This window comes from Ambystoma mexicanum, chromosome 13, assembly GCF_040938575.1.
Source record: "Ambystoma mexicanum isolate Mex_15411 chromosome 13, UKY_AmexF1_1, whole genome shotgun sequence".
Taxonomy (NCBI): Eukaryota; Metazoa; Chordata; class Amphibia; order Caudata; family Ambystomatidae; genus Ambystoma; species Ambystoma mexicanum.
Genome location: NC_090938.1, coordinates 750,640,058 through 750,656,374, shown reverse-complemented (window position 1 = coordinate 750,656,374; position 16,317 = coordinate 750,640,058). Strand labels below are relative to the sequence as shown.

At 45.6% G+C, this 16,317-nt stretch overlaps 1 protein-coding gene across 1 annotated transcript in view; it reads left to right on the top strand.

Moving 5' to 3' along the window:
- The first annotated feature begins 227 nt into the window (after positions 1-227).
- Positions 228-16,317, top strand: part of LOC138521899 (lymphotoxin-beta-like) — a 66,900-nt gene continuing 50,810 nt past the window's right edge. Inside the window, exon 1 of the mRNA XM_069635059.1 lies at positions 228-459. Within this exon, the coding sequence (XP_069491160.1) occupies positions 307-459 (153 nt within the window). The 5' untranslated portion in view covers positions 228-306. The remainder of the gene's footprint in view (positions 460-16,317) is intronic.

Here is a 16,317-nt window from a genome sequence, read left to right as displayed (position 1 = left end):
CGGTGGGTGACACGTAGTGCTGCGCAAATCTCAATAAATAAATAAATAAATGTCATAGCGATATAGCACCACCACCCGAGAGTCACCTGGCCTCCAGAACCTGAAGCCACGCGGCCTGAAGCAGAAAGCTGTGCAGGATGTGGCCGAGTGCCTTCTGAGTACTGAGGAAGTGCGGTGAGGCGAGGGAGGTGTGGGTGCTTCGGTAGATACAAATGCCCCTCCCGGTGCCTTCTCCAGATCAATCGGCGGTGCTGCAGATCTGGGGCAGCGCTGCTTGGTCTGGCCCTCTGTCCTGCCCGGGAAGTCATGGCTACCACGAAGAGCGGTGGCTGTAGAGGCTCCAGCCTGGCACTGGTGGTGTGCGCTGTGCTGGGAACACTGGCATGCTCGGTGCCCATCACAGCCTTCCTGATGCACTACCTGACCCAGGAAAGAGGCAGTGCCAACACCACCGGCCAGGTAAGTGGGGTGGTTGCACTAAGTGGGGCGCACAGAGGTACAGCAGTGGCGAGGAGTAGCCAAGCCCTTTCCAGTTCTTTTCTGGAACCAGATCCGGGAACCCTTAAGTGGATCCCAAGCCCGAACCACAACTGGAACTCTACTGCCTGCATCTGCGTCCCTCCCATGCCTGCCTATGCAGCCTCAGTATGCCCAAGCTGAGGCACAGCTAGAACTGTACTGCCTGCATCTGCGTCCCCTCACATGCCTGCCTATGCAGCCTCAGTATGCCCAAGCCGAGCCACAGCTAGAACTCTACTGCCTGCATCTGCGTCCCCTCCCATGCCTGCCTATGCAGCCTCAGTACGCCCAAGCCGAGCCACAGCTAGAACTCTACTTCCTGCATCTGCTTCCCCTCCCATGCCTGCCTATGCAGCCTCAGTATGCCCAAGCCGAGCCACAGCTAGAACTCTACTGCCTGCATCTGCGTCCCCTCCCATGCCTGCCTATGCAGCCTCGGCATGCCCAAAGTTGAGCCACAGCTAGAACTCTACTGCCTGCATCTGCGTCCCCTACCATGCCTGCCTATGCAGCCTCGGCATGCCCAAGCCGAGCCACAACTAGAACTCTACTGCCTGCATCTGCGTCCCCTCTCATGCCTGCCTATGCAGCCTCGGCATGCCCAAGCCGAGCCATAGATAGAACTCTACTGCCTGCATCTGCGTCCCCTCCCATGCCTGCCTATGCAGCCTCGGCATGCCCAAGCCGAGCCACAGATAAAACTCTACTGCCTGCATCTGCGTCCCCTCCCATGCCTGCCTATGCAGCCTCGGTATGCCCAAGCCGAGCCACAGCTAGAACTCTACTGCCTGCATCTGCGTCCTCTCCCATGCATGCCTATGCAGCCTCGGCATGCCCAAGCCGAGCCACAGCTTGAACTCTACTGCCTGCATCTGCGTCCCCTCCCATGCCTGCCTATGCAGCCTCGGTATGCCCAAGCCGAGCCACAGCTAGAACTCTACTACCTGCATCGGCGTCCCCTCCCATGCCTGCCTATGCAGCCTCGGTATGCCCAAGCCGAGCCACAGCTAGAACTCTACTGCCTGCATCTGCGTCCCCTCCCATGCCTGCCTATGCAGCCTCGGTATGCCCAAGGCCGGGCCACAGCTAGAACTCTACTGCCTGCATCTGCGTCCCCTCCCATGCCTGCCTATGCAGCCTCGGTATGCCCAAGCCGAGCCACAGCTAGAACTCTACTGCCTGCATCTGCGTCCCCTCTCATGCCTGCCTATGCAGCCTCGGTATGCCCAAGCCAAGCCACAGATAGAACTCTACTGCCTGCATCTGCGTCCCCTCCCATGCCTGCCTATGCAGACTCGGTATGCCCAAGCCGAGCCACAGCTAGAACTCTACTGCCTGTATCTGCGTCCCCTCCCATGCCTGCCTAGGAAGCCTTGGCATGCCCAAGCCGAGCCACAGCTAGAACTCTACTGCCTGTATCTGCGTCCCCTCCCATGCCTGCCTATGCAGCCTCGGTATGCTCAAGCCGAGCCACAGCCAGAACTCTACTGCCTGCATCTGCGTCCCCTCACATGCCTGCCTATGCAGCCTCAGTATGCCCAAGACACAGCACAACTAGAACTCTACTGCCTGCATCTGCGTCCCCTCCCATGCCAGCCTATGCAGCCTCAGTATGCCCAAGCCGGGCCACAGCTAGAACTCTACTGCCTGCATCTGCGTCCCCTCCCATGCCTGCCTATGCAGCCTCGGTATGCCCAAGCCGATCCACAGCTAGAACTCTACTGCCTGCATCTGCGTCCCCTCCCATGCCTGCCTATGCAGCCTCGGTATGCCCAAGCCGATCCACAGCTAGAACTATACTGCCTGCATATGCGTCCCCTCCCATGCCTGCCTATGCAGCCTCGGCATGCCCAAGCCGAGCCACAACTAGAACTCTACTGCCTGCATCTGCCTCCCCTCCCATGCCTGCCTATGCAGCCTCGGTATGCCCAAGCCGAGCCACAGTTAGAACTCTACTGCCTGCATCTGCGTCCCCTCCCATGCCTGCCTATGCAGCCTGAGTATGCCTAAACCGAGCCACAGCTAGAACACTACTGCCTGCATCTGCCTCCCCTCCCATGCCTGCCTATGCAGCCTCGGCATGCCCAAGCCGAGCCACAACTAGAACTCTACTGCCTGCATCTGCCTCCCCTCCCATACCAGCCTATGCAGCCTCAGTATGCCCAAGCCGGGCCACAGCTAGAACTCTACTGCCTACATCTGCGTCCCCTCCCATGCCTGCCTATGCAGCCTCAGTATGCCCAAGCCGATCCACAGCTAGAACTCTACTGCCTGCATCTGCGTCCCCTCCCATGCCTGCCTAAGCAGCCTCAGTATGCCCAAGCCGATCCACAGCTAGAACTATACTGCCTGCATCTGCGTCCCCTCCCATGCCTGCCTATGCAGCCTCGGCATGCCCAAGCCGAGCCACAACTAGAACTCTACTGCCTGCATCTGCCTCCCCTCCCATGCCTGCCTATGCAGCCTCGGTATGCCCAAGCCGAGCCACAGTTAGAACTCTACTGCCTGCATCTGCGTCCCCTCCCATGCCTGCCTATGCAGCCTGAGTATGCCTAAGCCGAGCCACAGCTAGAACACTGCTGCCTGCATCTGCTTCCCCTCCCATACCTGCCTATGCAGTCTGAGTATGCCCAAGGCCGAGCCACAGCTAGAACTCTACTGCCTGCATCTGTGTCCCCTCCCATGCCTGCCTATGCAGCCTAAGTATGCCCAAGCCGAGCCACAGCTAGAACTCTACTGCCTGCATCTGCGTCCCCTACCATGCCTGCCTATGCAGCCTCAGTATGCCCAAGCCACAGCACAGCTAGAACTCTACTGCCTGCACCTGCGTCCCCTCCCATGCCTGCCTATGCAGCCTCAGTATGCCCAAGCCGAGCCACAGCTAGAACTCTACTGCCTGCATCTGCGTCCCCTCCCATGCCTGGCTATGCAGCCTCAGTATGCCCAAGCCGAGCCACATCTAGAACTCTACCGTCTGTATCTGTGTCCCCTCCCTTGCCTGCCTATGCAGCCTCAGCATGCCCAAGCCGAGCCACAGCTAGACCTCTACTGCCTGCATCTGCGTCCCCTCCCATGCCTGCCTATGCAGCCTCGGTATGCCCAAGCATAGCCACAGCTAGACCTCTACTGCCTGCATCTGCGTCCCCTCCCATGCCTGCCTATGCAGCCTCGGTATGCCCAAGCATAGCCACAGCTAGAACTCTACTGCCTGCATCTGCGTCCCCTCCCATGCCTGCCTATGCAGCCTCGGTATGCCCAGGCCGAGCCACAGCTAGAACTCTACTGCCTGCATCTGCGTCTCCTCCCATGCCTGCCTATGCAGCCTCGGCATGCCCAAGCCCGACCCACAGCTAGAACTCTACTGCCTGCACCTGCGTCCCCTCCAAGCTGAGCCACAGCTAGAACTCTACTGCCTGCACCTGCGTCCCCTCCCATGCCTGCCTAATCAGCCTCAGTATGCCCTGCCGTTAACTGACGGCCATATTGCAGCGATTTATGTTTGCTCCTGAGTCCTCGGATGCAGGCCCACTCATATGTATGCCCCCTTGCATGTCAGCCTATGCAGCCTTAATATGCCCTGCCGTTGATGAGCGGCGGCCATCTTGCAGTGATTTATGTCTAAGTCCGGAGTCCTCGGATGTGGGCCAACTCACACCCTGTCTGCACCCGCTGTGCAAAATACAAACAAATACACTGCCACTAGGCTGCCAACCCCACCCCAAGTAGGGGGGCAGGTCGCTTGGTAAGTATGTAGATAGATTCATTGACAGACACATAGATACATAGGTTCATTGACAGAAAATCCATTGATAGATACATGGATTAATTGACAAATCGACAAATAGGCAGATAGACAGACGGACATATAAATTGTCAAATAGATGGATTCACAGAAAGATAGAGAGATAGGTAGAGATAGGTAGGTAGAATGATAGACACACAGATATATAGGTAGAGAGGTAGGCAGCTAGATATAGATATGTAGACAGATCAATAGGTGGATAGATAGGTAGACAGATACATCGATAGATAGAAAGATAGATAGATACATAGGTAGATAGATTGATATAGATAGATAGATAGATAGATAGATAGATAGATAGATAGATAGATAGACAGATACATAGCTAGATACATAGATAGGTAGGTAGATAGATACATACGTAGATAGATAGATGGATGCGTAAATAAATAGGTAGATAGATAGATAGATACAAAGATAGATAAATACATAGGTTGACCGATAGGGAGGTAGATAGCTATAGATAGGTAGATAGATAGATAGATAGGTAGATCGATAGGTAGGTAGATAGATAGGTAGGTTGATAGATATAGATAGGTAGGTAGGTAGATATAGATCGATAGGTAGATTGATATAGGTAGGTAGATAGATAGATAGATAGATAGATAGATAGATAGATAGATAGATAGATAGATAGATAGATAGATAGATGTCCCCAAGTTTGCCCAGCTGGGTGAAGATGCATTGTATGCTGTGGGTCTCTTGTAAATTGTATTATCTTACAGTGATAATGTTGTGTTGATTATTATATGTAGAAGGTTACATTATATCACAATATGTGTTATGTTACAGGTTATGGCATGCTTCAGGTTACATTATAACATGTTATGCTGTTTTGTACAATACATTATTTCATATGTTGTCATTTTATAATTATGTTATTATTATTATTTTGCGTTTTGTTAAGTTATGCATCCCGTTATGTTATCCCATGTAATCTAACACGTTATGTTATGTTACAAGCCATTTTGTGTTTGTTATGTTACAATGTAGGCTATGTTGCAGGTCAGGTTGTCTTATAATACAAATGACTGTATTTGATACATTATAATGTGATATGATATGTTACAAGTTATGTTATAGCATTCTACATGTGATATGATGTGGTGTTTAATTAATGTTGCAGCTTGTCATGTTATGAGTCACATATGTGTATGTAACACATTATTCAATACTTTGTAATGCTACAAGTTACATTATTCTACAGATTATGTTATAGTACAGTTTGTGTTAAACAATATATTACGTTATACGTTATTTTAGTTTTCAAGTTATTTTGTGCTACATGCTACTTTATGCCATGTTACCAGTTGTGCTATATTAAAAGATGTGTTGTTGCAATGTGTTTAGTTTCAAGTTATGATATTTTATTTCACATGTCAAGTTATATTTTGTGTTCTGTTCTGCTATGTTTTCAGTTGTATGTGTAATTTTACGAGTTAATTGATGTTTTGAGTAATATTACACTATGTTACAAGTTGAGATGTTTTGTTACACTGTCATGCCTGTTTTGCATGTTGTTATCCCATGTTACCATTTATGTTCAGCTTCAAATTGTGTTGTTAAAGATATTATGCTATGTAAGGTGTTCTGTTTTACAAGTTGTGGCATGGCATGGCACAGGTTGTGTTATGTTACATTACAGGTTGTGCAATGTTACATTACAGGTTGTTTTATGTTACAAGTTATATTATGTTACAGGTAAGGCCAAGGTGCTTGTATTTAAGCAAAGGTTTGCAAAACAGGCATGGTTAACCATCCAACTTTAGGGCTATGATCTAGAACAAGTCAAGTATTACGATTATCTCGGTGTTAGGTTTCAGGAACATTTGTCCCAGACCAAGGCGTGTGCGAGTCTCGAAAAGCAGAGTGGCAGTGTGCAGTGTTTTTTCACTAGTCACGGCAGAGGTGCTGTTTCCCCGGCTTTAGATCTGTACAAACAACAAGCACTTATTTCAACCTCTTACGTGGATAACATTTGGGGGAAGTTCAAATCTTTCTCACTTAGAAAAAGGGGAAAACACATTTTTGAAGGGCACACTTATGCTGCCTAAGGGAACCCCAAATGCATTAAATCATATGGAGGTAGACATGTGCCCGATAAGCATCAAACTCACCTTTCTATTGGTTGTGGTTACGGTCCACACTAGAGCTTGGGGCATGCCACAAGAAATTGATGTATTTGCCTAGCGTTTTTCCAGCGATTCTCACACACCCGCGAGCACAGAGGCACAGAGGTGGGTGTCCGCAGCGGCCTGAGGCAGCCTGCGGCGGCGACCCCCGCTATCTCCAGCGATTTCGCGGAGATAGATTATTACGTTTGGTGGGCCACGTATAAGTGCTAGTATCAGTGCTGGAGGGTCTACTGACGCATAGCCAACTTGCCAAACTAGCGGCAGCCACCCTGATCTGATCCACAGACACCGACAGCGAGGTCTGTATTATTTGCACCATCGGTGCCTTTCGCATTTTTATTTTTTTATTTTTTTTAATGTTATTCCATGGACAATTGAGCATGATAACTGTCTGGTAACAGTTGGCAACTGTCTGTGCTTGAGCCCAAGGTAAAGTTAATTTCCTCCTCCTCCATCAGTACCTGAGTATGAGCCTGAGCTTGCTGGAGAGACAGTGAGTGAACCGGGGCTCGGGCCTGTACAAAAATATTGATACCGATACTGATAAAGGGCAATAGGTTGAGTATTCGAAGGGTAATAGTACAGAAATTCTTATCCTGTATGTGGTGGGCTGTTGTCATTTAGTATTAGACAGCAGTGGTCTCTGGCCGTAAGCCCCTTTATAAGTCTCCTTAAACAAGAGCCCCAGAGATTACTCTGGGATAATCTGCAGTTCGCTGACAGGAATTTTGGAGCCTAGGCAATTTGGAGTGGACAGCGGAAAAGAAGTGGTTGGCGCCTGGTTTAGACAATATAAAGTAAAAAAGGGGTGAGACTGTGGGAGACTTTACTCCTTTGATCCCCCATTTTTCTTTGGCCTAATTCTCGCAGTCAACGAAGGGGTAAGAAATGGCCCGCTACAATTTAAGGAGTGGACAACACGTTGACGATCTAAGAGCTCCAGAGTGGGATGGTTCCTACATTGAAAAGTCCCTGCATGAGGATGTGAACCCCGTAAGTTCTCAAACTCCGATTGTCTCGACAAGAAATAACAACATAATAGAGGCACAAATTCATCAAGAACTTCAAGTGGATAAATTAACGGAGGGAGAAATTTTAAGGGACTCAACAAGGAACACCCCATTTAGACAGGTGAAAGATTTTACTCTGACATCAACTAATATAAAAGGGACTATTGATTATTATTTTCAGAAATCTGCACAAGAAAATTTAAATGGACCTATGCCACATTCCCTAAAACTTTTAAATCAAAACATCAACTTACAAACGGAGATCAGTGGATCTGAACTACTCATCCCAGTTATGGAACTTTCAAGGACCCCAAATCATCTGATGAGTTCGGCGCAGAATATACAACCGCATGAGGAAAGATTAAACTCAACAGTGGTATCGAGAGGGGACACGGTTGAGTCTGATGGAATTTTACTGGATCAACCGGTGCAAATACCAAGTATGACACAGAGAAACAAGAATCAAGACCCAAATGATGGTGACTCCTCTCTCTCGGCTTTAAATTTTGTTCTAAATTCCTTGGTGAAGGTTTTTGACCTTCTAAAAAGAGATGTGCAGACCCACACAGGGATTTTAATGGAAATGACAAAGGATATTGAACAACTTGAATTTTCAGTCGTAGGCCAAAACAATGTAATAAACTGTTCAGTTCTGCCCTTGATGATAAAGATGGAAGATGGCTTCACAAAGCATAGTGGAGACTTAATGGAAATTAAGCACCAAATGACTTCTCTCATGAGTGAGAATAAGAAGATCAAGGATTTGTTATTGCAAATGAATGAAAGAAATGTACCGACTTCTTCATTAAATCAAGATCTAGCAATTAAAACAAAAGATTTAGTCCCTGAATTGAATATCTTTGGGGATGATACTCCCTTATCCGAATCAATAATGGAAGAATTCTGCCGATTGGCACAGATCGCTGAATCAACGGTGGAACAGCTGGCGGAAGATCGACGGGAAGTCATTGAGAATCATGAAGATGAGGCAGAAAACAACTATATGTGGAAGAAGAGTTCGCAACAATCTTATAAGAGAAGGAGAAGAGAAAGGCGGAAGAACCAAAAGCAAAATAATACAGATTCAAAGTCACGAGGTCGACAAGAAAAGAAAACAAAAAATGTGAAGAATAATGGATAAAAAAAATCAAAGGTAAATAGCTTCGTTAAGGGGATTTCAGATCCTGCAAAAATCAATGAGAATCAAAATATCTCGGATAAAGATGGTAGAAGCAAGGGTAACGATTCTCTACAACAAGAAAGAATTGCCAGGGTAAATAAACCCAAAAAACAACAAAGGAAAAAACTTGAGACTGACAGAATTCCCAAAGCAGAGGGGGATGCACACATGGTAAAGAAATCAATGAGTACTCAAACAGAAGGAAAAATTGCTGACCTGGATAGAAATCAACCACGACATGACTCGATTAGATCAGAGATTACAGGGAAGTTGTTAAAAATAGCTCCTATATTTCTTCAAAAACAGAAAAATGCTTTCAAAGTACCAATGCAGACCCAGATTGGTTTAAGAATTGCTCCAATATTCAATCAAACAAAAACAAAGACTGGAGATTTGGTGGTCACTCAAAGTTCTAGGATGGGTCACGCAGAGGATACAATACGTATTCAAACATCAACATCGAATACGGATTACCTTGATCAATCCAAAGAGGTAGGAAGAGAAGAGACTATGAACGTCCCGGTGGGAAACTCATCCTCCGAAATGGTAATTGAAAGAATAACAAATCCCCAAGATGATCCGAATCCATATGCAATCCCGAGACTGTGGTTTACTAATGAGGAAAATCGAAAGTCTGGTAAACCACTGAATAGGAGCTCGATTCTATCACTGGTTAAAAAACTTCCAGAATTATATTTATTTTCAACAAAAGACATTGAATATGTTCGTTTCCCTAAACCAGAATGTATTAGCTTAGAAGTTGGATTTGTTTCTAAATTGGGGGTAAAAGCTTTTTTAAACTTACAAGAAAGATTAAGGGAGGTGGGTTTGGAAGTACATGAGCAATTGCCATCTCACGCAATAGAAATGATCGAAACTGAGGAATACGAGTTAAACCAGGGAAATATTTCCTTACTGCATGAAACCCATCGGGGAAAAAACGAAAATATTATCAATGATGGGTCACAAACATCATCTTGGTCAATGTTACCTGAGATAATTATGCAAGTCTGCCAGAAGTTGGGTGTATCACAGAGGTCTCTTTAATAGTGAAAAATTGAGAATCACTAGTTGGAACTCTCGGGGATCCAGTTCATTTAAAAATAATAAAATGAGTGCGTTGTTATTTGGGGGAAACGATTTGATCCTTCTACAGGAAACATGGTTAGTAAACACCCCGGAACTCGAAGGCTTTGCACTGATAGCACAACCAGCTAACTGCAAAGCCAAGGGAAGACCGACGGGAGGTTTGCTGACCGCCTGTAGAAGGATTCTATTTAAAGAAATAACAATGTTATCTTGCAAACAGGAAGGAATACTGATGGTGAGAGTGGTCACTCCCCTCAAAAGCTCTCCAGTTAAGGAGATAATAATTGTGAACCTGTATTAGAACCCCGTGAGGGAAAAACTCTCAGAGTTTCTAGAATCAATTGTGGTAACCCTTTGTGACATTAATATAATGTACCCTGGAGCACATATATTGGTTGCAGGAGATTTAAATTTGCAATGTATCAATTCCAAATGCCATACAGGGAAAATGAAAGAAGCAACGAATAACGGGAGAAAATGGTCGAACTTCTTTGAGGATTGGAATTTAAAATTCCTAAATGGCTCCATAGAAGGTGATGTTCCATCGATCACAACGTGGGAGAGGGGTTCATCAGAATCGACATTGGATTATATGCTTTTATCAACAGAGTGCTTCGACACTTGTATACATTTCTCAGTGGCCGATGGTGGAACAAGTGACCATAAGCGATTAGTTGCCCATTTAAATTGGTGTAGTGAGAAAAAAATAGAGATCTGGGACCAGAGAGTAGAAGTTAATGCACAGAAAAATCGGTTGATAAAATACAAGAGGGAAGGAGAGCGGTTAAACAAAGCCCTGGATAGATTTTCCAACTGGGGAGAACAAAATATTTTGCACCAGCATTGTGACCCATCACGGTTTCCTGAATTCCTGTGGTCAATTGATCCCCCGTCAAGTACCCAAAAGGGTTTGCAGCGAGTACACAAACACTTTTTTGACTAAGCAGTTTGGGTAAAAAAACGCGAGACGCAAAAACAATTAAGACTCGCTAAGAAACGGGCTAAAAGATTACTAGAAGTAGAGATAGAATCAAAAAAAAATTAAAAATGACTTGAAGAGTTGGTCTAGACAACATAGAGGAAAACTATGGCAGAAAGATGGGGAAGAGATGCTGCGTGCATTACAAAATAATTCCTCGTGAAACTTCTGGTCACTAATAAATGCTCCCCAAATACATCAAACCATTGCTCAGACGAATAATGTGTCGGAAGCAAGTTGGTTAACCTACTTCGGTGCAAAATATCAGGAACCAGTGGGAGGACAAAAATATATAAGTGACAATGGAAATTGGGGTTTAAATTTTGACAAAGAGGATATTTTGAATTTGATCATAAACTCCTCGGCGTTGAGATCCGCGGGCCCAAATGGCCTAACTTATCAAGTCCTCAAAGGAAATGGGACATTGTGGGCTGAAATCCTATATACCTTGTATAAGAAAGTGATTGCAAATAGAATAATTCCATCTTCTTGGAAGACTGCAATTATAATCCCGATTTTCAAGAAGGGGGATCGTAAAAACCCTATTAGTTACAGGCCAATTACATTGCTTGACGTAGAAAGCAAGTTGTTTACTAGTCTGATATTAAGAGAACTTGAAACATGGGCGAAACAAAATAACATAATCCCTAAACAGCAGACCGGATTTAGAAGAGGCCATTCAACTTCTTTGAATGGTATAATATTAGCTTCATTATCAAATCTGAAAGATAAAAATAATAAAGGAAGACTTTATGGAGCATTTATCGATCTGTCAAGCGCTTTTGACATGGTAAATCGAGATAAATTATGGAGCAAATTGGAACAACAAGGGGCACCTAAAACTCTAATTAACATACTAGTAAAACTTCACGAAAGAAATACAGCCAGAGTAAGATTAAATATGGATGGATATTTGTCAGAACATATAAGTATAGATAGGGGGTCAGACAGGGTTGTATGGTTGCTCCATTTCTCTTTAAGTTTTATCTGGGAGATTTTGGAGCCGCCCTAGAATCCTCATCACTAATAAGCCCTAAGGTGGGGTCCTTGGCCGTAAGATGGCTTATGTATGCGGACGATATAGTCCTTCTTGATAGGACTCCCATCAGTCTACAAAGATTGTTAAATGCCCTCGACAAGTACATGAAATTAAATGACCTGGTTGTAAACCCTGATAAATCTAATATCGTAATTTTTGAGCAGAAAGGTCGCAAAGAAACAAAACATCGGTGGTCAATTGGCAGTAACCAGATACCGGTGGCAAAAGAAGTAATGTATCTGGGCATCACTGTGTACGCGACCCCCCAAGGTTGGGAAACAGTATGGTGAAATCCTGGCTAAAGGGACACAACTAATAGCCCAGATGAAGAAAATTGCCAGCCTTTATGGTAAATTTTCGATTATGCCTGTTATAAACTTCTATGTGGCCAAAGTAATCCCGGTACTATTGTACGGAATTGAATCCAAACCTTCGTTGTGGTCAATAGACTGGCAAAAAATAGAAGGTCACATTTGGAAACAGGTATTAGGATTGCCTAAAGGATTACATACGATAACCCTCAGATACGAGCTTGGATTAAAATCTTTAAAATACGCAGTTGATTGGAAACTTCTGTCCTTGTATAGGTCAATTATGGTGCCAATGACTAATACACTATATGAAAATCTCCTAGAAAATATGAATCTAGATTCCTCACTAACTTTGACAGAACTCAAAAAGATAGCAGAAAATCTGCTGACTTATTGTGAATCAGATAAATTAACATTGAGTTCAAACCCGCTGAAAGTTAAGAAGTCCTTATCTTTGAGAGATTGGATCTCAACAGGGGACATGGTGAGATCATCCTCTATTCCCGAAGGGTTTTTTAAGTACGGGAAAAAACAGGGAATAGTACCAAGATACTTGACGAAGTTCCCTAACCCAAAAGGAAGACAAAGGTTTATGAGGGTACGGTTAAACTTGATTAAAACTGGATCAGTATTAACCAAATGGGGAGTCACTGAAGGGGCTCGGAGTCTATGCACGGAATGCTCAGATTTAAGTAAACAAACGCTAGAGCACCTGCTAAGATTCTGCAAAGGCACTTGGAAAATTAGGGTGGAACATCTAGGGAATTCAGTTGGGTCATTGGATAGACTATCTTCCGATTCCTTCTGGGAAAGAATGATTGTGGGTCATGAAACAAAATTGACCCTAAATATTTTAAGGGTCTTGCAATTGACAGGTTTTATATCATCAGAATACTGTTGATTGATTGTTGAAATAAGGGGAAAAACTGTTTTATAGGTAAACTAGATATTGGTGTGATGAATTCAATTTTAATATGCTAATTTTATAAGATTGTGACGAATTAGTTTTAAATGTTATCCAGATACAATTTATAAATATGATGTTTTGTATGTATATATGTTTTGCTTTTGAATGTGAAAAAAACCCCAAATGTGGTTATACCACAATAAAAAAAAAAAAAAAAGAAATTGATGTATTTGATTGGATACGAAGGGGGGGTGAATCTCCCCTGGGTTAAGCATCTAAAGAAAGCCTCATTGACCTGAATGAGGTCTCCCTTTGGAAAAACCCTGCAAGGATAGACAAAGCTGCCATTGGAAGAGTAAAACAGCTGTGAACATTCACTGCAGGCAAACCATGGTGGCCAAGTTGGGTGAAGTTTAACTTGCAGCTAAACTGGACTTTGGCTATGAGATGCACCTAGACTTTATTTTATGTTTTTATTTAGTTTATTGGTTTGTACAAACCTTTAAAACAGCAAGACAGCAAAACAGAAAAATAAAAAAACAAAAGAACACTCTTCTCTCTCGTCAAGTTCCAAGTCTTTCATCATGAGTAATACTGATATTGTCTGATCGGGCACTAGACATTACTTACATCGTATATTCCCTAGGTTCATGGTCTGAAGGGTCATTACTTGCTAGGCGATCTTTTAGTTCTTTAAGAAAGGTTATAAGACCCAACATACGTTTCCGATCTAACCCTTCAAACATGAGTTTCAACCAATTGTCAGCAGAGTATGTTTGATGTTCACAAGTAATGGGGCCAAGTGACCGTGTTCGTAGGCTCCGTAGCTTTGGGCAGAATAAAGTCAGATGCTTAATTGACTCTACACATTGATCACAAAAGCAGCAAGTCAAGGTTTCGTTTACATTTTGGCCCTAAGTTCCAGTGCGTTCTTTGGTGGCAAAAAGGTTATGTCTGAATTGTGTGAATAGCAATCTCGAGTTTTGATCTGGGGATTGTAGTAAGTAAGGTTGCAGTTCACCATAGGCTCTTCCTTCAGGTGGAACGTCAATCTAGTCACCATAGCTTTTTTTTTAGCTTGCTCGGGATTGCCTAATAAAGTAGAGACACGGATATCGTTCTCCTTAAGAATTTCGAGACATTGTTTGCCCCTAGACTTTATAGAACCACTGTACGCTCGTAGACTGTTCATGGATTGCAGGATGGGCACTTTGAGACTGGCATCAATTTCAAAGAATTGGGGTAACGGGAAGACAGATACTTGTCCATTATGTAGACAGTCATCAGAAACAGTGAACCGTTTTATTTTATTGTGTTCAGACTTGAGAACATTGGGGGCTGCTTATTTGTAATCCATTTGGAGAATGGAGGGTGTTGGAACAATAACTCACGCTTTGACTGTTTTAAAACTCACTGCAAATCAGGTAGTACTTAATATGGTGGTCAAGTATATCCATCGAGCTTGGTTACTTAGGCAGCACCCATCAATTGGTAATGCTGACTCATCAATGCTATTACCCTCGTCAGTTGAATGATCGTGACTTATGGAGATGGGTTGCAAGTTTTCTCTCCCTTTAGTATTAGTAATCCCACTAATTGTTTGAACACTATTTGTTGGGATGGGCAGCCAGTTTTCCTCTCTCATTCATGAGCTTTTTTTTAAATATTCAATTTGTTTAAGCATTAAGCCCTGTTGCATAAATTTGCATCGTCCAAACCGCTGGGAGGGTACTATTGTAGATAAAATAAGTCAAATGGATTAGACCATTTTGTGGAGGGAATGGCTCAGCGCCAACGGGCACACAATGACCAAGAAGGACTTGAACTGACACTGAGTTTAACTCACTGTGTAGTATGTACATTCCTGCAGCGCTTTTGAACACACGGAGCAGCAGCTAGGAATGGGGTTAGTTCCTGACTTGAATGAATTTGCCTTCTTAGTTTTGGAAAGTCCTTAAAGTTTTAGTGCAGCAGAAGGAGTTCAATTCACTGCACTGCTGGTCTGTTTGTCATAGGACTGTTAAGGAAATATGATTATGTGACAACAGCTGAGCTTTCGCTAGGGTGCTTATTGTGATGTGTGACCCTCCCAATGTGTAATGCCCTTTTAAGATGGGCCATGACTGGATCATGTCCCAAGCTAACAACAGGGCAACTGCAGGCACGTGCATCAGAACGGCTGCAGACTCCAACCATGGAACATTTGTTGTCTCCGTCTCTCATTCTGGGCCTGCAGGCCTACACTGTGTGATCACGGTCCTGAAGCACTGGCCTGCAGGCCCCATGCCGTGTGATCATGGCCCTACAGGTCCCTGCTGGTCTGGGCCCCCCAGACCAGCCTGGTGCCCTGGGTCCAGCAAAGACACCCACCATCCAGGATGCTGCCGGCATCCGAGGTGCTCAGGCACCCAGGCTGTGTCCCCACAGCCTAACAGGGTCCTGCCCTGCAATCAAGTAAGCCCGGGTGACCCCTGCACACCAACATGGTGGGTGCTGGGCCCCCCGCACCAGTGACGCAGTCACTTGACTTCCGCTGGCCCCACAATAATGGTGACGAAGAGGAGGAAGAGCCCCCGCGAGGCTCTCCATCCCGATATCCCTCAATTTTCTTTGCTCAAAAAAGAAAAAAACCGGGAGGGAGAAAGGAGGGGAGCGGCACCCACAACCCTGGGAGAGAGGGCTGGATGCCATGCCTGTGCCCTTCTGGCGGATCCTCCCTGGCCGTGGCCCTCTGCGAGGAGGGTGCTTGTGCGGCCAGTGTGGGGGTCTGCCTGCAGCTCCTGCGGCATCCGCCACGGTAAGGAAGAAAGAAATGGAGCGGCCGCAGCCGCAAAGAAGAAATGGAACTCCCGCCTGGGGAGAGAGTTGTGCTGTCGCCCAAGGGAAAAGAAGAGATGGGTGCCTGCCCACCCCCGCTGCTGCCTCCCAGTGAGATTCCCGGGCCAACCGGCGGTGATGGGGATGTGCTCCCGACACCGAAGCCTATGGGGGGGAGAATATAGTATCCTGGGCCAGGAGGCTGTGAGCAAAGTGAGGGGATGCATGCTGGCACAATGAAACTACACGCACAAGGCTGCGTCCAGATCCTGGCCCTCCGGCGCTGAAATGTGTGCGCTCCTGCCATCGCAGCTGTGAAAGCGCTCAGTGTCGGAGCTCAAAGGAAGGAACACCACGGCCCTGCGCGGCGCCGGCCAACATTCTATAATGCCAGCAGCCCCTCCTGCAAATCGCAGGGCAGCAAATCCAGCGCTGCTGTCATCGGAGCGTTAACCAGGGGAAAGTGATGCCTTAAGAGCGCTCATGGCTAACCAAGCACCGAAAGCCCGCGCGCAGCCGAGCGTCCCAC